Source organism: Colius striatus, chromosome 3, assembly GCF_028858725.1.
Source record: "Colius striatus isolate bColStr4 chromosome 3, bColStr4.1.hap1, whole genome shotgun sequence".
Taxonomy (NCBI): domain Eukaryota; kingdom Metazoa; phylum Chordata; class Aves; order Coliiformes; family Coliidae; genus Colius; species Colius striatus.
In genome coordinates, this window is record NC_084761.1 from 44,966,558 (window position 1) to 44,990,203 (window position 23,646).

The 23,646-nt window shown below is 36.4% G+C and overlaps 1 protein-coding gene across 1 annotated transcript in view; it reads left to right on the forward strand.

Annotated features, from left to right (window-relative positions):
• The window catches only part of TACR3 (tachykinin receptor 3), a 36,548-nt gene extending 14,563 nt beyond the window's left edge, over positions 1–21,985 (forward strand). Inside the window, 4 exon segments of the mRNA XM_061993469.1 lie at positions 6,728–6,916; positions 8,342–8,492; positions 18,629–18,825; positions 21,670–21,985. Of these exon segments, the coding sequence (XP_061849453.1) occupies positions 6,728–6,916; positions 8,342–8,492; positions 18,629–18,825; positions 21,670–21,985 (853 nt within the window).
• The last annotated feature ends 1,661 nt before the right edge of the window (positions 21,986–23,646 follow it).

The following is a 23,646-nucleotide window of genomic DNA, read 5'->3' on the forward strand; positions in this document are numbered from 1 at the left end:
ATCATAAAATTTGTTCTCCAGACCCTTCATCAGCTTAATTGCCCATCTCTGGACACGTTCCACCACCTCCATGTCCTTCTGGTAGTGAGGGGCCTAGAACTGGACACAGTACTCGAGGTGCAGCCTCACCAGTGCCAAGTACAGGAAGACAATCACTTCCCTTGCCTTGCTGGCCACACTATTTCTAATACAAGCCAGAATGCCTCTGGCCTTCTTGACCACCTGAACATACTGGTGGTTCATATTCAGTAGGCTGTTGATTTACACCTCCAAGTCCCTTTCCTCCAGGTAGCTTTCCAGCCACTCTGCTCCAAGCCTATAGCATCATATGAGGTTGTTGTGGTCCAAGTGCAGGACTGGGTACATGGCCTTGTTAAATGTCATACAACTGGCCCTTCACTCCAGTTTGTCCAGGTCCCTCTGAAGAGCCTTCCCACCCTCAAGCAGGCCTATACTCCTGCCCAACTTTATATCCTCTGATCAATCCCCTCATCCAGATCATTGGTAAAGATATTAAATACAAAGATATTAAACATTTACCAGTCTTTGGTACAGTAATGGCATGATACATTACCAGCAAATGAAATTATAACAAGGAGTGGCTAAGCCTTCTTTGCAAACAACAGCTAGCAGTGCAGGAAGGGCTTAAGTCCCTTCTGTGCCTGTTTTGATTACAGACATTGACATCCAGAGCCAGCGCAACTACAAACGTGTTTTTAACCTGCATCTGAGAGTGATTCCACATTTTCCTCTATTCTTAATTATGGCAATAACAGTTTCTTTAGGAAAATGCTATCAAACTTCAATGACAAATTTGAGTGAGTGTAATAATTGCAGCTTTAAAGTAATATCTCACTGTGTTAATTAAACAACTTTGATTCTAAGAAAAGCCACTTAGGGAACAAGTTAGACACTTCATTGTAATTGTTAGTATACTGGTGAATTAGAGTAAATTAATTTGTTAGTAGGCTCAGTAGTAGAGAAAGTTCAGTACTCTCTGGTCACCTAAGACTTTCCTGCATAAAGGTATAACTGAAGGAATAGTCTAAGTTACTCCACCTCCTCCCTATCTTGTTTGTTATAATGACTGCCTGTTACATGTTTGTAATCCATCTTGTGCAAAATCTAGGCTGTTGACTTGTTACTCAAAGTTCAATAAGAAAGATAAGTAGTCTATATTTCATCTGATCCTTGTCCTTTGACTTACCTCATTCAGACAGCAAATAGTTAACATTTCCATCAGTACAGCTGTATGAGTCATTTCAAACAAATAATCCAATATTTAAAGAGCAGTCATCAGACAGAAATACAACAACAGAATTTTATCTTAACCAAAGAGAGTTACTTCTGGTATCTATTGGGAATAATATAACTGAGAATAAGATTAACATGAATGCAATAGAAATCTGAAAATAGCACATAAAATAATGTCAATGTGAAATCTGAAGAAAACTAGCAATTTAAAAAAAAATTATTCCAGGCTAGGAGGAAATGCCTTAAGGGTCTCACAAACATGTGGAAATGATGAATTGATTATGGGTTATGACCTACTACAAGTAAGCATTTTGGACAGTATCTGGCAGTCCACATTCAAGCTAGCTGTGTTTGAAAGATGGAACTCATGACTACAAACTTATCTTAATTACCAAGTTGTACTTTCTGGAAGTAGAAGGGAACTAGTGGATAGAGGGCAACAATCCAATCAATGTATATTTTCATGAATTCTGCTGATCTGTCAGGACAAGACACCCATCACTCAAATAAAGTTATTTCACAGTCAGTATGTAATTCCAAAAGGATCAAAAGCTTATCTGGGGGCGGGGGGGGGGGGAAGTTCAAAGAGAGGGAATTAATTATCCCGGGGGAAAAAATTATGTCAATAAAAACAATATAAAATAAATAGGCTTGAAGTTCTAGGTATGGAAACTGATGATTCTGAAGTTGGTTTAGATCACCGTTTCTGACAGCATTTAGACGGTTTAAGGTATTGGCACAGCTATCACATCTACCGAAGGCTGAATATCACTGTGATGGCAGATGTTAGATTTATCTCATAGAATCGTAGAATGATGGGGGTTGTACGGTGACTATAGAGATCATCTAGTCCAAAATCCCTGCTCAAGTAGGTTCACCTAGATTAGGTCACATGGGAAGGAATCCAGGCAGATTTTTGAAAGCCATCAGGGCAGCCCTGGGCAGCCTGTGCCAGTACTCTCTGTTGTAGGCGCCTGGAAGATCTCAGGCTGTAACGCGAGAGGTGGAGAGTACAGAAGAGGCGGGCATGGGGTGGAGTGAGAGCTGCTTGTGTGAGTAGATAAAAGTGTATGGCGCAAGCAATAAGATGGAATAAAGCATCATCCACACTGAGTATGCAGTGGTCTTGTCCCCTCAGCGGTGGGTGGGCTGAGTGATTCATGCGAGTGGCCTGGTGATGTTGCCTGTAATGGCAACACTATCTCTTCCAGTGAACAGTTTTTCCTTATGTTTAAGCAGGACTTTCTGTGTTCCAGTTTCAGTCCAGCTTCTGTGTCTCAGTTTTAGTCACCTAACAGTATAAGAATAGTTCTCATGAGCTTAAACCAAGGCAGAAGTTAGAACACAAAAAATAAAAATCATGAATGTCTTCATTTTTTTTTAATTAAAATTGTTGAAAGGACAAACATAGACAAGAAAAATAACAATAATCACACATCAGTGTCACTTTGGAATAGGATCCATTTATGCTTGCTCACCTACAAACTAATTAATAGTCTGTGAGTGTAAACTGACTTTTTAACTTCTAAGTCTCGTAATAACACTTAAAAATAGCACCAAATCTACAAACGTTGACGACATGAAGTGAATTTTTCCCACAGTCCTGCCATACAATAACTATTATTGCCTATGTAATGTTTCATACAGAAAATAGTCTCTGAATGTATCTCAATCCATCTTTATATGACAGAAAACTAAGGAGCAGATGAAGAGCCACTATACATCTTTTCCTTATTGCAATTCTTTTAGAAAGTACGAAAAGAGAGAAGCAGTACTGAAAAGTTCTCTACAGACCTAGGCTGGAATAGAGGTGGTTTATATTTCTAACTATATTTAAAAACTGAAACAGATAGGGACAAAGGCAGTTACCAGGCATGAAGATTGGAGACCTACAATAGAAATAAACAGGACCTTAAGGAAATTATTGATATGCTTCAATAATCTTGACAAAGATGATGAGATAACTGGATGTGCATGCTGTGAAAGATAGTGAAGCACACAGGCCATAATTATTCTTTGTCAATGAGTTCGTGTGTCTTCCATAATTAGTACTAATCCCTGAGACTGACAACAAACCATTGAAAGTGATCCAGACATTCTCCTTGAAATTTGGAAAACATTAGTAAAACATTCAAGCTTGTTTTGGTATCTGCTTCAGGTGTTTTCAAATGATATGGAAAAAAATAAACATGAGGAAACACAGAAAATAATATTTTTATTTTGATAGCTTCATTTTGCCCTGGTTATTCCTGAGGAGCTCCTAAATCACTGCGATAGTCTGGGGAAATCAGTGTAGAATATCAATACTACCAATGACTGCTGAATAGCATATCTTTAGTTTCCTGAATATGCACAGATACACTGAATATTTCTATGGAAATGTTTTGATTAAATTGCTCATCCAATAGCACCTAAATTAACTCACAACCATCACTGTGAATAAAAGAATATTTTAATGTACTTTGGGAACTCTCTGGATCTGAAGCAAAATATTCATATAATATTATTATATTGTAGTGTTTTGGAAAACTTTAGGATGTCAGATTACAGAACATTAAGTTAATTATTCAGTATTCTATGCCTGCAACACAATATGGATATACCTGCAGGCAGTATCTCACTGATTTTACAGAAGCACAACAATTTATTTAAATATTCTGAATGATTCTTACCAGTATCCTCCCTAATAGTGGAGTAAATTTTGAATACTGTTTCTGTTTAGAATCATAGAATCATAGAATGGTAGGGGTTGGAAGAGATCTTTAGAGATCATCTAGTCCAATCCCCTTGTTGAAGCTTGTCGACCTAGATCAGGTTGCATAGGAACACATCAAGCAAGTCTTGAAGACCTCCAAGCAATGAGGCTCCACAACCTCCCTGGGCAGCCTGTGCCACTGCTCCATCACCCTCACAGTGAAATAGTTTTTTCTTATATTTAAATAGAACTTCTTCTGTTCCAACTTCATCCCATTACCGCTTGTCCTGTTGCTAGCTACAACAGAAAAAAGGGATGCCCCAACCTCCTGGAAACCACCATTTATATATTTATAAATATTAATAAAAGCCTCCCTCAGTGTCCTCTTCTGTAGACAAAACAGCCCCAATTCCCATAGCCTTTCCTCATATGAAAGATGTTCCAGTCCCCTGATCATCTTGGTGGCCTGCGCTGGACTCTCTCCAGAAGTTCTCTGTCGCTCTTGAGCTGAGGAGCCCAGAACTGGACACAGAACTCCAGATGAGGTCTCATCAAGGCAGAGTAGAGGAGGAGCAGAACCTCCCTCCACCTCCTGGCCACACTCTTCTTGATGCATCCCAGAATGCCATTGGCCTTCTTGGCCACGAGGGCATATTGCTGACTCTTGTTCAGTTCATTATTAACCAGGACTCCCAGGTCTCTCTCTGCAGAGCTGCTCTCCAGCAGGTCAATCCCCAGCCTGTACTGGTTCATGGGATTGTTCCTTCACAGATGCAGGACTCTGCACTTGTCCTTATTGAACCTCATGAGATTCCTCTCTGCCCAACTCTCAAGCCAGTCAAGATCCCGCTGAATGACAGCACAGCCTTCTGGGGAATCAGCCAGTCCTCCCAGTTTGGTGTCACCAGCTAACTTGCTGAGGGTACACTCTGTCCCCTCATCCAGGTCATTGATGAAGATGTTGAACAAGACTGGTCCCAGAACAGATCCCTGTGGAACTCCACTGGCCACAGGCCTCCAACTTGACTCTGTGCCATTGATCACCACCCTCTGGGCTCTGTCATTCAGTCAGCTCTCCATCCACCTCACTGTCCACTCATCCAAGCCACACTGCTTGAGCTTTCTGATGAGGATGTTATGGGAGACAGTGTCAAAAGCCTTGCTGAAGTCAATGTAGATAACATTTGCTGTTCTCCTCTCATCTAGCCAGTCAGTTATGCACTCTTAGAAGGCTATCAGGTTGGTCAAACAGGATTTCCCCTTGGTAAATCCATGTTGACTCCCCCTGACAACCATCTTTTCCTTCAACACAACATTCAGGATGAGTTTTTCCATCACTTTTCCAGGGATGGAGGTGAAGCTGACTGGCCTGTAGGTTCCTGGAGTGACGTTGGCCTTTCTCCAGTCCTCAGGCACCTCGTCTGTCCTCCATGATTGTTCAAAAATGATGGAAAGTGGCTTAACAACCACATCAGCCAGCTCCCTCCGCACTCTAGGATGCATCCCATCAGGATCCATTGACTTATGAGCCAAAAGTTTGACCAAAAAGTCTTTAACCTCTTCCTCTTCCACCCAGGGCAAGTCCTCTGCTGTCCAGGCCATCCTACTATCCTTGCTGGACTGGGCTTCCCGAGAGCCAGCCTTGGCTGTAAAGACTGAAGCAAAGAAGGCATTCAGTAGTTCAGCCTTCTCTGCATCCTCTGTCACCAGGGCACCCTCTGTGTTCATCAGCAGGCCCACATTCTCCCTAACCTTCCTTTTGCTGCTGATGAACCTGAAAAAACTCTTCTTTTTTTCCTTAAATTTCCTGTTTAATTAATATGATTAATGATTTTGCAAGTCTTTATTTGGTCATTTTTAAATGAAACAAAACAGTGTGATCAGGCAAGTTGGTAGAAAATATGTTGGTCCAGGACTCAGCCCAGAAATCAATGCAGTAGTCATGCTAAGAAAAATGTGAAATACATTATACAATATGGAGTATATCAAATACAAAAATTCTGTCTTCCTTGTTCCTTGCATCTATAACAGAGATCAAATATAGGAAACAAGACTTGTTTTTCTTTTACCGTCTTGATGCATTATTGTTGCTCTTTTTCACTAAGTTTTTTGCATGTTCTTCTAAAGTTATCAACATACATGGATTGGCAATATAAGTATTAGACAGTAAGAAGAATGCTATGCTAACTGAGAACAGAGCAAATGAGATGTTTTCATGTTTTATACATCTATTTCTCTTGGTGTTTTTATCAATTCTAAATTGCCTGAGGAAATGCTCCTATGGCTCCTCTCTCAATCTCTGTATGAACCAGTTGCAGTCTGAGGCTCTTTGGCAGATAATCTAAAGTCAGTCTATGTTTACCAAAATAAATGATTGCACACTTATCACATTCCTGTAGCTTTTAGACAGACAACTAATCATCCAGACAGCTTGGCTGTTAATTTTTTTATTAGAAATAAACCCTGTATTTTGTAGCAGAGTAACAGGATTCAGCTGTGCCATTGCTTTTCACTTGGATTGTGCAGTAAAAGGATTAACTACCTCTTCGAGAAACAGGTGCTGTACTGGTATACATATGGTTAACCGGGTGTCCCATAGCTTTAAAATAATCATCAATGAACCTTCTGTTTCTTCCAGCACTCAAAGAATATACTGCCATCAGAACTCTGGGAAGAAAATTACTTTTATCCTTCTCTCTCTCCTAAGCTTTGGTTGATTCTAGATATATTATAATCTCTGAAGGTTTCTTATGCACAGGTTTTTGTTTTCTTTTGCAGATATATGGCCATTATTGATCCCTTGAAACCTAGGCTCTCTGCAACTGCTACCAAGGTCGTCATTGGGAGCATATGGATTTTGGCTTTCCTGCTGGCCTTTCCCCAGTGCCTCTATTCCATTACCAAGGTGATGCCTGGGAGAACTCTTTGCTATGTAGCATGGCCAGGTGGTCCAAAACAGCATTTTACGTAAGCTTTTGTTCTTTTAAACTTGTTCATGGTAGTGCCTCCACTTGCAATGGAATTGACAAAAGTTCTAGATTATCATGTAGATGCTCTACATGCAGAGTAACTAACAGCATTGATCATTGAGAAATGTAAAGCAAGTTTTCTAAGCTAGGAAGATGGAGCATTATAACTGATAAGTGGAAAACATTTATACTCACTTCTATCATTGTTTTCCATCCCATGCTGCATGTTAACCATCATTGCTTCACTTAAGATAGCTACTTCTATACAGACAGAAATGGTCAGAAATGTGGACAGAATGTGTAATTCAAAGCAAACTTCCTTTTCATCCTAACCAGGAAAACAAGTATTTCCATCCTCCCCTTGTCCTAATCAGATTTTTTTTCTCCATGAAAGGGTTCAATTTTCCTACTTCATTCTTTTACACTCCTACAATTACTTATTAACAGTCCAAACAAGAAAACTGTAAAACTGTAAAACCTGTAACTGATTCCAGTTTCTGAAATTCAGAAAGAATAATAGTCAGTTAAACTGAATATATCCTGCTTGTCCTTCTGGCAAAATTAGGAATAAGTGTGTTACCTAGCCATAGAAACATTAGCTGCCTTTTCAGGTCTTCATTGGCATTCAAGATGAACTGTGTGTTCAAGGCTGAAAGCCTGTATAACCACTCAACATCAAATTCAACCTTTTGCTGTCTTTCAGGCAGGTAAAAGAGATCCTGGTCAGATATATTTTTAAATCTTTTTATGAGCCATGCTCAAAATTTTTCCCTTTAGGGCAGTAAGGTTACTCTCAGTGATGGTTGGGGTCTCCTCAATGATCGTTCACTGTGATTTTATCTGAAGATGACATTTAATCAGGAACTAACAGGAAGCAAGATAAGTTATCTATTTATATTTTTTTCCTGTCAGGAGCAATGTGGCATATATCTGTGCTGCCTATGTCCAACAGATCTGCCATACGGAGTATGTTGGGTAACACAGGACACTTATCACAACCTTTATATAAATACACTACTTAAATATTTATTTTCCTCTTTCATTACTGTCCAAAGTGGAGCTCAAAATACCTAGCTTGCCCTTAGGACATTTGGCTGTGCAATAATTAAATCACTTCAGCTAACTATGGACAAACATACCTTACTCTGCAGTCACTAAGCATGATAACTATAGTGTCATTCTTCATTTATGCTAGTGCAAGTTCAGAATCAGAACTAGAAACCCCATAAAGCACATTCATTAAAATGTAAATAAATTTGCACTGCAATCCAGGACTTTCAAAAAGGCAGTGGAAACACCAAGGACTACCCAGTCAATATAAGACATACTTTGTGCTATAGTAGAGCTCTTGACCTCTAGAAGCCCAGTCCATTGGCATAGTTCCTCTGAAAGCACTTCTCAGCTTAATGCTTTTTCATTGCAGGTATCATGTCATTGTGATTGTTCTGGTCTACTGCTTTCCACTGCTTGTAATGGGCATCACTTATTCCATAGTGGGAATTACCCTCTGGGGAGGAGAAATACCAGGTGATACATCCAACAAATACCATGAGCAGCTCAAAGCTAAGAGAAAGGTACTGTTCCATTAAATCTCACTAAGTGAGTCCTGATAACGTCATCTGCAATTGTGTTGCAACACATCAGAGTATATTCCTCAGAAACACCAAATTATTTGAAATAACAGTAGTGAGAGATCTACTTAATAAAACTACTAAGTTTGACAAGTTGTCTTGTATGTTCACTAGTTGTTCTTTTTGTAACTTTAGTGATCATTATGAAATAAAGGTAAAACTTGGATTTTAACTTCTTGCTTCACAGGTAGCAGCATATATCATGTCTGATATGTCAAAATCAACCTCAAATGTTTAGCCTTTACAGAGCTGAAATATTGAAATTTGAACAATGGGCTAACAAACCATTAGCTCTTCCTGGGGCAGGTTCTCATCCTACTGAAAGTAAAGTGAATCTTGTTGTAATTTTCAGTAGAGTAAGGCCCAAAGATCTTTGATACAAGTGCTGTTCACCCTTTTCATATTGAATAACCTAGGTTTTTAATCAATAACTTTCAGTGAGAAACACAAATTATTTTCTCAGTTATTTTCTTTTAATCTTTTTCACTCTAAACATTGCCTACTCTAACAAGATTGTTAATTGCTTATGAAGTGATTATTTTACTATTTCCAGATCAGTTTTCATGATGTTGTAGTGCCATGAAGGTTTCTTTCTTATAACATTCTTTTTCTTAAGCTAACTTTTGTTCTTTAATAACGTAACCTATCTGTTTTTTATTTCTGACATCTTTGTCACATTAAAATGCATTTAACCTTTCAGATTTGAAAAAATGGTAGCCAAATATGGACTTCCCACTCACAATAGTGAGCACATTTTCAATTGCTTAGTTTGCTTCCTGGTGTTGCAATGCTGTAGAAATAGCAAAAGTGCAGCACACTGAGTCATAGAATCATAGAATCATAGAATGTTAGGGGTTGGAAGGCACCTTTAGAGATCATCTAGTCCAAACCCCCTACAGAAGCAGGTTCACCTAGATCAGGTCACATAAGAACATGTGCAGGTGGGTCTTGAAGACCTCCAAGGAAGGAGACTCCACAACCCCTTTGGGCAGCCTGTGCCACTGCTCCGTCACTCTCACGGTGAAATAGATTTTTCTTATGTTTAAGTGGAACTTTTTGTGTTCCAACTTCATCCCATTACCCCTTGTCCTGTTACTATCTACTATAGAAAAGAGGGATGTCCCAACCTCCTGTCACCCACCCTTTAGATATTTGTAAATGTTAATAAGATCTGCCCTCAATCTCCTCTTCTCCAGACTAAACAGCCCCAGTTCCTGCAGCCTTTCCTCATATGAAAGACGTCATGTCCCTGATCATCTTGGGGGCCTGCGCTGGACTCTCTCCAGCAGTTCTCTGTCCCTCTTGAGCTGAAGAGCACAGAACTGGACACAGGACTCCAGAAACATTGCTGAAGCAGAGGATATAAGAAAGGAAAGCTTAGTATCATTTTCTCATTAATACATCTTCAGACTCATAACAGTCAAGTTCAAGTCTTTCTATGGAAGATTTCAGTTGTCAGAATAATAGGCATGCCTAGACATCTTTATGGCATGACGTGCAATGCTTCCTCTGAAATAAAAGGTGTATTCTGTTTTCACTTTTGCATAGTTTTTTTTAAGAGGGGAAAATGCTTACATCTCTCAAGGAAGCAAAATGTAGTTTGACTAGTATTACAGCTACTGTTGCATTGTAACAGTTGAAAGATTATTTGGAATGTGAACTGAGAGGAAATGATAATGGAAAATCTTCATGGCAAGCTAACGGGCATGCTTTCCAAATTTATTCCAAAGTGAAATTTTTTTACTTAATTCTTTAAATGTTGAAAACATTTTGAAAGATTATCATTTCATTCTTTAACATTAGCCATAAAAGTCCAACATTGCCATTACAGTCTCTTCCATGCATGTTATCACTTACCCAAAAGTATGTCTTCAAAGTTTCAAAATCACCTTTCCTACAGAGGATACACAGAAAAAGATTTCACTGGTCAATTAACTGTGCTGTTACCAATACTGCCCTTTCCAGTGAAGCCATTGGGGGAAAAAAGGAAGCAAATATTACATGGAGGGTGCCCGGGTCTGACTGTAGAGGTAATCTGAGGTATTACTTTCTCAAATAGACCTAGTTTGCAAAAACAAGTGTGGAAAGAAAACTACTAAAAGCTAACCTGGAGGATCAGTAGACTCCAGAACTTCAGCACTTGTTGTCACCATGACTAAGTAAAATAAACATCTTCTGTCATAAAAATTGAAGGTCTCAAGAGAAAAGCTGTCTTTTATTATAAGCTACAAAGGGTCCAATTGAATCCCTTGAGCAGTTTAAAATTAGAACTCTAAATATGCAAGAGACAAGAAGTAGCATCCTTAAATGAAAGGATTTTAAATACGAGAGTACTGGAATGCACACAACATGGAGATTACATTATCTGCAGATACATTGTAACTGCATCAGTGCCTTTATTGACAGAGCTCTATGACAGCTCTTCAGTTCCACTGCTGTGCTCTCTGGCAGGATTTACGACATAACTGATATTTGGAAAGATGAATCATAATTGGTCATTCATGGAGATGAACTAATAGACTGAAATCCAAATAAAGCTATCACTCAGCCTGCCTCCAATAACTGAGCTGCTGCTTTTCCTTTATTCAAAGAAATTATCTGTTTTCCTTGCTATTCAGCACATAGAGATTTAGACATATGGAAAGTCTACACTGGCTGCACTTAATGAGGAAGAAGTATAAAATAGCTGACTGTCTGCTTCATATTATGCAATGATACAGTATAAAGGATGTTTGATTAGGATTGTTTGAAATGGTATTTAATGTAAAGGAGGTAATGAACAACTCATGTAAGAGCATTAAAAGAAACATCAAAGAACAAAGGATTCAAAGAATTTCACAGAATACACTACAGACTGGGTAACACAAAGTCATACTTCGTATCTTTATTGGTCAAATACTTTAAATTTTTAGAAATTCAGGTCTGCATGAGACTACTATCACTAGTTTTGGAGTTTAGGGGTTTTTTTGACAGATGTCTCAGGGACTCATCAATTTAAATTTGCCTGACATTAGTCCTTTTAACTTCTGAACATTGATTACATGTGGAGACTTTGAAGCCATTATGCCTTCTTAAAGCTGCTGGCATGAGACTGACTGATGTGCATCCAAAAATAATTTATTTCCCTGCAATTTCCATTTTCACAATATGGAATTATAGTTTCAGTACTGTCATATATAACTGAAGTTTATATAGATGGCTTATAATGTTACTATCAGTTTTACAAGACCAAAATATTCTTTATATTCAATGCAAATACTTAAAGACATTCTCAGTTGTTGTTTCCACACTCTCAATTTTTCCTGTCTAACCTTCTCTTCTGACTTTACTTAATCTGTAAGAGAGGATAATCATGTACTGTAAATAAAATCAGTTACTGTTGTCTTTATCAAGAGGCACAGTTCTGCTACAACTGTCTTCTGAAGAAATAGTGTGTCTCTCAACAGAATATGCCATTGCCTAGTACCAATAGGAAGAATGCAGAAGAACAGAAAATACTCTCCTTAAATATTATATATTTTCTTTACAGTTACTCTTACCTCTAACTATTAACTTTATGATACCTTATTGTGCATCTTTTTCATCAGCTTTCATGATTCCTCCATGCTTATGCCCCTGCCTCTATACTTCGCTTCTCCTAACACAGCTTGAAGTGTCATCTCAACTTCTTACTGCAATGAAGATTAATTAAAAGTCACATTTTTCCATTATCAAAATTTTTTTGTGAACTTTCATGTAAAACCAGAAAAAAAAAACGCTCATGCATTTGCCAGTGACTCACAGTATTACAGGAATCATTACAAATATGGTCAGGTTTAAAAGCCTAACTACATAAGGAAATTTTCCAAGTTTTATATATATATATATGTATATACATATACAGCAAAAGTACAAATCTCATATCTATATACAGTCTGATGCATCTATTTAATTTAATATATGCCACATAGTGGAGGAGAAAATGAAAATGCAGAAAACTTAAGATTTACATCTACAAAGAAAAAAAATACTAAAAACAACATGGGACTGTAGGAATAATGATATCACAAGAACCACTTTGGAGCATGAGTTTAAAACATTACATAGTGTGAGAAGACAAATCATATAAGATGTCAGGGCACACTTTTCCAAGTCAGGGTCAGAACGGTTATGTGTAAGTTCAAAAATCACTGAAAATTGCTGTGGGAAAAGCTTTTAATAGATAAACAGAAACATCCAGGTGAAGTCCTAAAGGATTACAAGTAAATACTACAAAAAGGTACCATAACAATTTTAAATAGTTTTCATAAACACTTTCCCTTTTTTTGTAGACTAGAAGTAAGTAGCAGGGCAGGGTCTGAATAAATGGTCTTTGTAAGAACTTTTGCATGAACACTTCACACACAGATGTATTTCTCTGTTTTGTTCTCTCTTTTTCTTCTTCTTTTCTGTCCTTTCATGGTTTTAGAGAGAGTTCAAAGGAGTAAATAAAATGATCAAAGCTCTTACAAAGAGCTGGATTTCGCACTTTGGAGAGGAGGCCAAGGGATGAGATTATCAAGGTTTATGGAATCATGAAGGTGATAGACAAGCTGACTAAAGGACTATTGGTCACCAAATTCTGAAATAATAGGAGAGCAGTTTAAAACAGAAGAGTAATTTAAGAGAGTACTTTAAAAGTTGGTAAAGAGTTTTTGTGACTCTCTTGCCACATACTAGGTCTTAAATGGTTCAGAAAGGGATTAGGTAAATTATCAGGCAATAAATTCATAAATAGATACTGAAAGGATGAAGCAGGGATACACCCCAATTTTGAATGCTGGGGCAGGTTCATGGGATTTCCCTAAACAGTACCTCTTACTATCACTGTCAGAGAGAGAATAGCAGGACAGATTGACTTGCAAAAATTAATAACTAAAGATAGCTTTCATCTGATTCTGTTTTAGGACACTTCTTCCTATGATATGCTTACCTCTGACAACTTATAAAAAGTATGAAATGCCCTTGTTAAAATGGCAAATGTAAACTAATCCTAATAAAGCTACAGTCTGACTTCACAAACTGTTTACACATACCTAAAACTAGTTTTATAACACTGTAGATGAAGGTACCCAAGGAGACGTAGCATATTCCTTAGCATGCTTTCTCTGAAGCACTGATGACAATTCTGTCCATTGTTCTCTATGACTCTGCACAGGTGAGTTAGCACTGGTCATTAAGAAGATTATTGGACAAGAGTGCAAACATTAGTATTCCACTAACGTTTTGAGCAGTTGTCCTGTACCTATAAAGACAGATACTCTGCCAGACTCACTGAATTGCTATTAGCACAGCAGTGAAAGTCACTGTTTGGAATTACTATCACAGTTAAAAGCTTGCAAAATTGGGATTTTTTTTTAATCTTATTTTCTCAAAAGCTTAACAAAAGCTTCGAAAGGGTAACAAGGGCTAAAATATCATATTCAATTCTATCTGGTAAAAACACTACCAGAAGAAGTTATATTTTCCCATCTTGATCAGTAATATATTCCCATGACTATTAAAAATCTCAGTAAGAATACAGAGTATTGACAAGAAAACTTTATTTGGGCATTTTTATTTACCAATAATTAAATTTTTAAATTTAATCAGCACACTAACAACAATATATGACCTCCCTCCCTAAACACATTTTTAACAAGTTTTTCTATTGAGTTATAAATAAAGTCAGATGTCCTGATCATTTACTGATCAGAATTAAACCAGTGAAATACAATGAAATTACTGGAGGCCTCTGCTCTCTACCTGCCAAACAGCCATAGCATGCTCAGCAACAGTACCAGTTTCCATCCATTTTCTCCGGTTCTCTTAAAACTCATCTATGATTTGTGAACACATCACTCCACACTCATCCTCTGTGTTTCAAGCAGCTGCCACAGGGAAGTAAAAGAATAGTAAATTCTAAAACTGTCTTTATAGTGTATGTAAACCTTGCACAGTGTATTTACTGACAGACTGATGCAAGTTTTCCAGTTAAAACCTTCTTATGGAACGGTCGACAAGAGCACCAGGCCAGAGGTAGAGTTAACAGAGTGGTTCTGCCTGATCCGTGTGTAGGGTCAAGATTGCACACTTAGAATTTCCATGATGCTTCTCCTCTGTATATCTCTGTTTCTGATCACTTGTGGCAGAAAATTTATGTGAAGTATTATAGTCACAGTCTTAGGGCAAAAAATTCCGTTTAGAATTGCCTCATATTTTTAAGAAGGGAAGTAATATTGGGTTAAACAGATCACAGGTTGGACTCACTAGGACATAGGTTGGTCATATTTGGAAAGCTCCATGGTGAAATGGTGGCAAGAACAGAGCTAGAGATTAAGCACAACTGAATTCAATGATTATCTGGTTTGCTTGCTGTAGGAATGTTGCCCAATGCACAAGAACAAACCCTTATTAACAAATCTATACCACACAGAACAGAGGAGAAAGCAATTGAAAAATGGTATATGTCCAGAAAAAAAATAAAGCCGACAGACTTATTAAAAGGAAACAAAATATCTTTCTATTGTCAAAGCCACAGGTCTAAGTACTCAGAGAAAAAAAAAAAAAGTGCCTTGAGGCTCTCTTTTATAATCTGCAGTTGAACCTGCAAAGTGAAGCATCATTGGAGATTTTTTAGCGAAAGATCACAATGATACTTGGAAAAGACAATCAGGCTTTTGGGGAGAATTCATACTTGGACTGTTTCATTTATTTTCCCTGGGACCTAACTGAGCTTAACTGCTGCTGGCACTCATTCATGAGTACTTTCATTTGGGTTTATAGACCACGAAGGCAGATTCTGTTCGTAGTTATTGATATCATCAAGAAATTAAACAATACTGGAAAGACTAAGGGGATGGACATGAACTATATCCATAAACTGTAAGGTATGGTTGTCTCTGAAAAAGGAAAGTAAATTAGAAATAATCTCCCTCATTTTCAGTTTAATCTTCCTTTATTTCTCCCAACATATACTCATTCTTCGCTGATAAGACAAGGATAGAAAAGTGTTTTGTAATTTCTCTTATTACTTCAAATTCAATAGTAGCTGCCCTGTGTTTCAAACAACTTCATCCTACACAGACTTGCAACATCTCATCTCCTTAGGTAATATGTCAAAGAGTGCATTGTACTACATAAATACTCCAAAGAATGACAGCTTTGATTTTCCTTAAATATCTCTTTTTGGAAGAAAAATTAGCACTTTTTGTCTAGGAAAACACATTTTACAGATTTATAAGGAAACTCTGTTGTATGTCTCTCCCTACACATACATATCTCAGTGTATTACTATTCACTTCAGATTGATATATCCTTATCTGAGAGAAAAATAATATTCTAAATTTTAGGTAATTTTTGTTACTTAAAAAGAACAGCTGCAAACGTAAATGAATAAGAATACAGCGTGCTTCACTGTCAGTCAATCCAGTGACTTGTTGCTTTACAAAATAAATCAAATACTAATTTCCACATAAAATAATTTTTTGTTTGTTGTCTAGTTTAACCATTTGCTTCAGAAGTTTCTGATTTCAGGATGATGACAGTATTTCACCATGAATTTCTGGACAGAAACAGCAACAAGGAAATTTTATGCCAATTTCACTGTTTATGAAGACGAACTGTTTATTTTAAGCAAAACAGAAACCTTGCAGAAACAGAAAACCTTGTACTTTTCGGGTGGTAATTTGTCACTTTTTGTCTCAAAACTTTAAAGATAACTTATTAAAAACTTTAAAATGTTTAAAATAAGAATCAAATTGCCTGAAATTGTGACATTGCCTGAAGTTGTGGATTTTATTTGGGTCATAATAGAAATAGTTAATCTGGGATTTCTATTACCCTGGAAAAAAATTTAAATACTGTAACCCAAAACAATTCATTTTATGTTAATTTTTGAGTGCAGCACTTGAAATCAAGAAGCTATTATTTGTATAGCCTGTGAAGGTTTATTAGTTTTAAGAGACCTTTAAGTAAACTCTTGAAGCACTGCTTGCCTTCCCCTTCACTATGATCCGGAAAGGCAAACAACTTTCTGTTGAAAATGCTAAGACAATTTAGTAGGCCAGGCTGGCAACCTGCACTTACTGTGATTTCTAGTAGCTCTGGTGCATGAGTAACACAATGTTCAATCAAATTAAACTATATTTACTACTGGAATGTGCTACAGTCTCAGTCCTCAAGCACTGCACAGATTAAATTTTCAGTATGAATATGATTTTGCCTGATTATACTTTGAAAATTTGGAGACAAAAACTCCTTCCATTAAGCATCTATAACATTTCAATAATAAAAAATTACAGGAATAATTTCACATGCACAGATGTTATTGTAAGGCTTGCTAATCAAATATCAAGGCAAGTAATTAGACTTTGAAGTGTTCTGAAATTATAGAAATGCTGAATGGTGTTGGATAATACTTATCATTCCTGCCAAGTAAAAAAAAAACACCAACAAGAAAAATGAACCTCTAAATCAATGGACAGAGTACTGTGGTAAAACTATGGAGTTAAGTCTTCTATCTGCACAATATATATAAAGCATAGGTGTAACTGCCCAGCAGAAGAATAATAAAAGAGTAGGAATGACATGCCATTTATTGATAGCCTGTGATTTGACAACTTATCTTTATGGCATCACTTCAGATATATTATTTGGTCCAGAAATGTTTATTCACATGCAAGTCACAACTTCTTCCCTCCCTCTAAAAACATTTCACATACAGTTCCATATACCTCTACATGTGTCTATATATAGACACACAGATGTACACTCTCCAAAGGTGAAAATGACACTGTTTTGGTCCATTAACTTCCCTTATAATCCTATTGATCTTTTACAATAATTCATAGTTAACTGATAAAATGTGCTTTAGAAGAATGAAGTATTAATAATGTTGTTGTATGTGTGAACAGGTGCCCTTTTTGTGTCTTTAAGTGATGATCAGTGTTTGTATCAGTAATTATAAGTATTCTTATAAGCAAAATCCTGTACAGTACAATCCCAGACAGCAGATGTGCTTGTAAACTGGTACCACATATTAAATACTACTTTCTGTTTTCCACAAGAAGTTGTAATACAAGTTAAGGATGACATCATGATATTTATATGTAAAATGATTTAATTAGCTGAAATTTTATAAAAATACCAACCTAAGATATGTAGGTTTGGGAAATGTCAGCTCTTTTTTTTTTCCCCTGTTCAAACTGCAAACAGCAGGAAACAGTACCTTTTACAGATAAATGAAAGGAACTGTTGATAGAAATGTCTATTTTTCTGCAGTATTCACAATATAAATGAAAAAGACACTTCTCAGCACATATCATGTCTGGTTTCATTTTACCTACAAAAAGAATATCTGTTGTGTAAATGTGTGACATTGCGTTGAAAGGCATAGCTGAAGAGGGAAAGGAGTGAAAAATTTATGTGTCTTGCAATTTTTGTTCTTGTTTTCAACCACAGAACAGAGCTCTTCTTCATTTGTACTCAATGGAAAATATGGTAGCTCAGAGATGTTACAGTACTTGCACAAAGAAATAAATAATGATCACCAGCCAATGAAACTGTTAGCCTATGAAATTAAACAGGATACTGCTGTTGCTCACTTCCTACAATCTAGTGTTGTAGGAATTACATCTAAAAATTGGGGACAAGGAATATGTTTGCATACTGAAACAGAAAAAGACACTAAGGCAGATAAAAGCCAAAATTATGTCTCCAAATAAAACATCCTGTAGCCTTATTCCATGATTAGGTATACAGAAAAAAAGTAGTATTTTTAGATGGTCAAATATAAGTAAGCAAATATATTTCTTGGAAGAATCAATATAAATTTAGTTAGAGAGGATTTTCATGTAATTTTTCCTAGGAAAATGAGCATCTCCAATGAAAGAGAAAAAAAGAAGAAAAAACAAAAACACACAGACGTTTAGTAAAATTATATAAGAATATTTTCATCTGTGTTTTGATTTACTTTAATAATGAAATGCAAGAAAATTATTAATGGATACTGAAATGGTAGTCCAAATAATAATTTTAAAAACCTAATGTGTATTATAAAATAACATTATTACTTCTTTCAGGTGGTAAAAATGATGATTGTGGTCGTGCTGACATTTGCCGTCTGCTGGCTGCCCTACCATATTTACTTCATAGTTACTGGGATCTATCAACAATTAAATCGGTGGAAATACATTCAGCAAATCTATTTAGCCAGCTTTTGGCTTGCCATGAGCTCTACAATGTACAATCCCATTATATACTGCTGTCTTAATAAGAGGTAAGAGAGGGTTATGAAGCGGTTGGTATGCATAACTTCAATGGCATTATAAATGGTTTAAATGGGCTGAGGGACAAAGACTTTTCACTTGAATAGTTTTCAGTTAGTGAACTTGAAAACAAAACTTCCTTCATGTTTGTACATGAAACTCAAAAAACCAAATGCATACTTCCAGTAAATATTTCACTCTACTAAAAATTTCAGAGCAAAATTCAGTAATTATAAAATCTCATTTCCATATTCAAAATTTAAAATCTATAGAGTTTATTATTTTCCAGCTTGCAAAACATTAAAATGAAGAAGATAGTCATTAGCGATGTAAGGTGCAATTTGTATGTTCACGACTTGCAGCCACAAATTTGTTTTCAAAAGCTCAAAGATTATGATATAAAATAGGATTTACTGTGTATTTGGTATCTCACCATTATATTTCTACTGAGCTCTGTATCAGATTAATAAAACAAATATTTATATTCTTATTACTCAATATTGCATTACAGTACTACTTGAGCAACACATCATACTCTGAATGTCAAAGGCACTGCGCTTGTTGAGTTTGGTGAGATTTTTCAGATATTTAGCAGCTTGAAACTACTGGCTTGCAGAATGAACTCATGCTTTTCAATTCAGTTTGTAGGACTGGGATCCAAACAAACATCATCCTGGCCAGTATTCAGTATTTCTTCTAGGATTACTGGATAAAGTCCACCAAGAACAATGAATCAGTTCACAAAATCAGTCAGTATGCATCAGTATTGAATAAGTAATCTTAAATATTACTTTAAATATCGTTTGGATGAGCAGTTAGTGTTAATTTTAATTGCTGACAAATTTTATGCTAATTTTGTATTTATAAACCCCCCTAAAAGTCATGCAATATCTGTCAAAAGGAGTCTAACAAAATTAGTTGGCTAAATCCTGCTGAATTTTTACTGGTAAAGAGACACTGGAGTCTGCCACCTTGATAAGGATAGCTTATAATATTTAACATTCGTAGTCTTTTTAAATGTCAGGGTAATGTCCGTTTTCATACAGTCTTCCGTCCCTTTTGCTCATTACATCTGTTTAAAGAAGAGGTAAAGTTTTAGTATGCTAGAACAAAATCCTAACTCAAACGGCAAATTTCCCATTAATTTCAACAGAATCCAGATTTCACTGTGTGTCCAGTATCGACGGAATCAAAGGTGAGGAAGAACCAGGCCTTGTATTTTCTCAATTATCACCATAAAACCTCTAAAACATTGCCATTTACTTCAAAAATCTTTTATGACAGAGTTAAAAAAAGAAGTTATTCATTAAAAATTAATATCTCTGATGTGGCTGATATTGAAAATCATGCACTTCAAAATTAAACATTTATATTGAAAAAGGCAAATTGACAAAAAATTGTAATTTTGAGACACACTAAAGGTCACATTGTTCAGAATTTATTGCAACAATTTACTACAAGTGAACATTTTATTGCAATTAAGTTCCATATTGAAATCAAGAAGCTGTAACCTCTTCTTTTTATTCAGAAATATAGTCTGTTGAGGAGACTCAGATCAATTCCTTAAGTATTGTTAGCTCTGCTGGGTCCAATACCAGGCTGAGTTATAACATCCATTCCCAGCCTCATCTTCCAGGCTGAAAAAACATAACTTACATATTATTTACACGTCTAGAAAAAAAAGAGCATTATTTCAAGATGAAGAATATTATGCTCTCAATGAGAAAAAGGACAGAAGGTGAGATTAAAAAAATATCGTCTAAAGATGTTTGGATTTTACACCTTCCTTCACTGAACCTATTTCCATCAGCGGTTCTTTCAATAGTTTTTTTATAATGTGGACAATATCTAAACAGAGGAATGTTGAATAGCAGGCTACCTACTTGTTTGGCATTATGTGAAAGGCAAACTTAAGAAATATAGGAGGAAAAAAGTTATTTCTGTGAGATAGTCAGCTTTCACTGAAAATTTAACCTAAGTTTTCATCTGTAGGCATCACTGTGGCAGCTAAACCATTCCTCCAAAAAGCTTGCAGAGAAAATAAACAATACAGATGATTGTTGAAACAAACACAAAAGAGGAGAGACAAATGAGGAAATCTCATTAAGGCTTAGGTGAAAAGTTGCTGTTTTCCAGGTTAAACATAAATATACATCTAATTTTCTAACATATTTAACTTCTATTCTGGAAATGTATATACACAAAAGGTTACAATAGTCTTTCTAGTAAATCTCTGCCTCTTAATTGAATTAAAAACGTCATATGGATATTGCAACCACTAAGCGCTACAACCTCAAAATTTTCATTTGTACATAGTTCATACTCAGTTTTCAGTTTTCATAGGATCATCTTTAATTCTTTTAAATTATTTTTCAAATATTTTATATGAATAATTATTAGCCATTGCATCATTCGCATTTAAGCATCTTTGTTAGAGAGGGAAACACATTGGAATCTAGAAGCTGAGAGGATATTTTAGAGAAAAGAATGCTACAGTTTCTTGCTGAGATAAGACAAAAACATAGGTGCAAATTTCCTCATAGGTCAAATCAAAAGACAGTACTATGACGTGTTTATTTAGACACGGGCAAAGGAAGGGAAATTGAGTATCAGAGAAATACCAATGTTAAAATGCAGGGAAAGTATCTAGAAAATAAGAAACAGAAATGAGCTGCTACAACTATCTTTTTCACCCTAGTCAGACTTTAGTCAAGAAAACTGCCACTGACTTCAACACAAGCAGGATTACAAGCAAGATAATTAGCCAAGGCACTGTCCTGCCAGCACAGTATATGTTTTCAGCCTGTGGCTGGCTCTCACAATCATAGGCTTTAACCAAGCATCTTTTCTCCCAGATTTCGAGCCGGCTTCAAGCGAGCTTTCCGCTGGTGTCCCTTCATTGAAGTGTCCAGCTATGATGAGCTAGAGCTCAAGACAGCCAGGTTTCATCCCACCCGGCAAAGCAGCCTATATACTGTGTCCAGAATGGAGTCCAGCATGACAGTAGTGTTCGACACTAATGATGGAGATAATACCCATGCCAGCCGTAAGAAAAGAGCAGCTCCAAAGGATAAGAGTTTCAATGGCCATTCACAGAGGAATTCTAAGACCGTCTCCACAACCTCAAGTCTCATCAGTTCACTGAACACATCAGTAGAAGATTATTCCTAAGCACCTCATTGACGACAGTTGCTAGAAGAGCAGCATCAGACAATGCTCTCTTACTTTGGGACTAGATATTCATATCACAGGAAAGCAAACGTAATTCCACTGATGAACCCTAGCTATAAATATCATGGGACTTTAAGGCATCAAGTATTTTCTGCTTTGGAGTGAAAGAGGAACTTGAAGACATATGTACACATTAGTCTGAAAGTGCAATCATACCTTATATCTGGCAACGTTTGTTGGGATTATCTAACATAAGCTAATGGCATTTAAAAAACCCATTGTTTCAGGTGTGTCTGACCTGTGGCATTTACTTAGTAAGTGGCACTTGCTGAGATGTAGCAGGTTTCTTTCACTTATCCAGGCAGAAACACATGATGTTTTCTGTTATGACTGTATTACTTCTACAGTAACAAAATTATATAAGAGCTGATTTTAAAAATTCTTTACAGTGAAGCCCTAAATCTATTTAAATGGTTTACAATTTAGTCCTATTCCCAGCAAACAGATGAAAAGAAATTCCTGTGAAGGAAGTTCAGCTGTTTGCAACAGTACCATTTTTCAAACGTATAAAAAATATTTCTTTTTAAAAAGGAGAAAGTCTCTAAGAGACTAAGCTAAATTCCTCTGAAGTTTCTTTATTAGTGAACATTACACACAAAGGGAATGTATTCTTTCAAGAGGATGCATTGCTTAGATTAATGTCCTATAGCTTAGCATCTTAGTGCTAAGAGTTAGATGTTCCTCCAGTGATCCTAATGGGAACTTTATGTTGGAGATTAGAAAGGTCAAAAGATTTTAAACTGGAGATTCACATATCAGAAAAATACCACTGTGGCAATGAACTCTTCTCTGCAGAAGATATGGCAACATGTTTCACCTGAACACCTTCACCAGCAAAAAAACCCCCATATTTAGGCTATTTTCCCAAATTTGCTATAGCTAGATGCATGTAAAAATATTCCTCTGTCTGCATCTGAAAACATGTTAGGCATTATTATATAGACACTTTCCCACTCAGTTCAGTCAAAAGCTACTGACCATCATTGTTGCAAAGAAAGATGAACTTAAAATAAAAGGGACCAGACAGCTAAATAGCTGTATCAGTTGCATGGATAAACTGCTTCTGTGAATATTTGCTCTTGAACAGTTAATCAAAACTCAAGCAAAAGAGTGTGAATGCCTGAATTAGCCAGCACAGAGGAGTGTGTACCTCGCTCTACCCAACCCAGTACCAAAGCTGAGCAATTAACAAAGAGATGTTTGAGGACAGAAAGGCTTGAGCTGGCTTTAGCCCACATTCCTTCAAAATGACTGGTGATTGAGACAGTGAGCATAAGTGACTAGTAATGAGAATCATATTTGTATTGTGATTCATCTATATAGTCAATTGCTATATTCTACTAAGTGTCATTTGTATTTGTAATGTGATTTCAGTGCATTGCTGTATCACTCTGCTAAATCAAAATACTATGTAAGGTGAAGTAAATTCAAATAAGTAAATCTGCTATTTAACATTAAACCTTCCACGTGTGGAATAACTGAAGAACCTAGTCATAGAGTACTGTACCGTTTTAAGAATTTTAAATCTTCACAGATCTTCACAGAGCTTTACTGAGAAGACTCAGGATAGTCACATACACATACACACATACAAAAAAAAA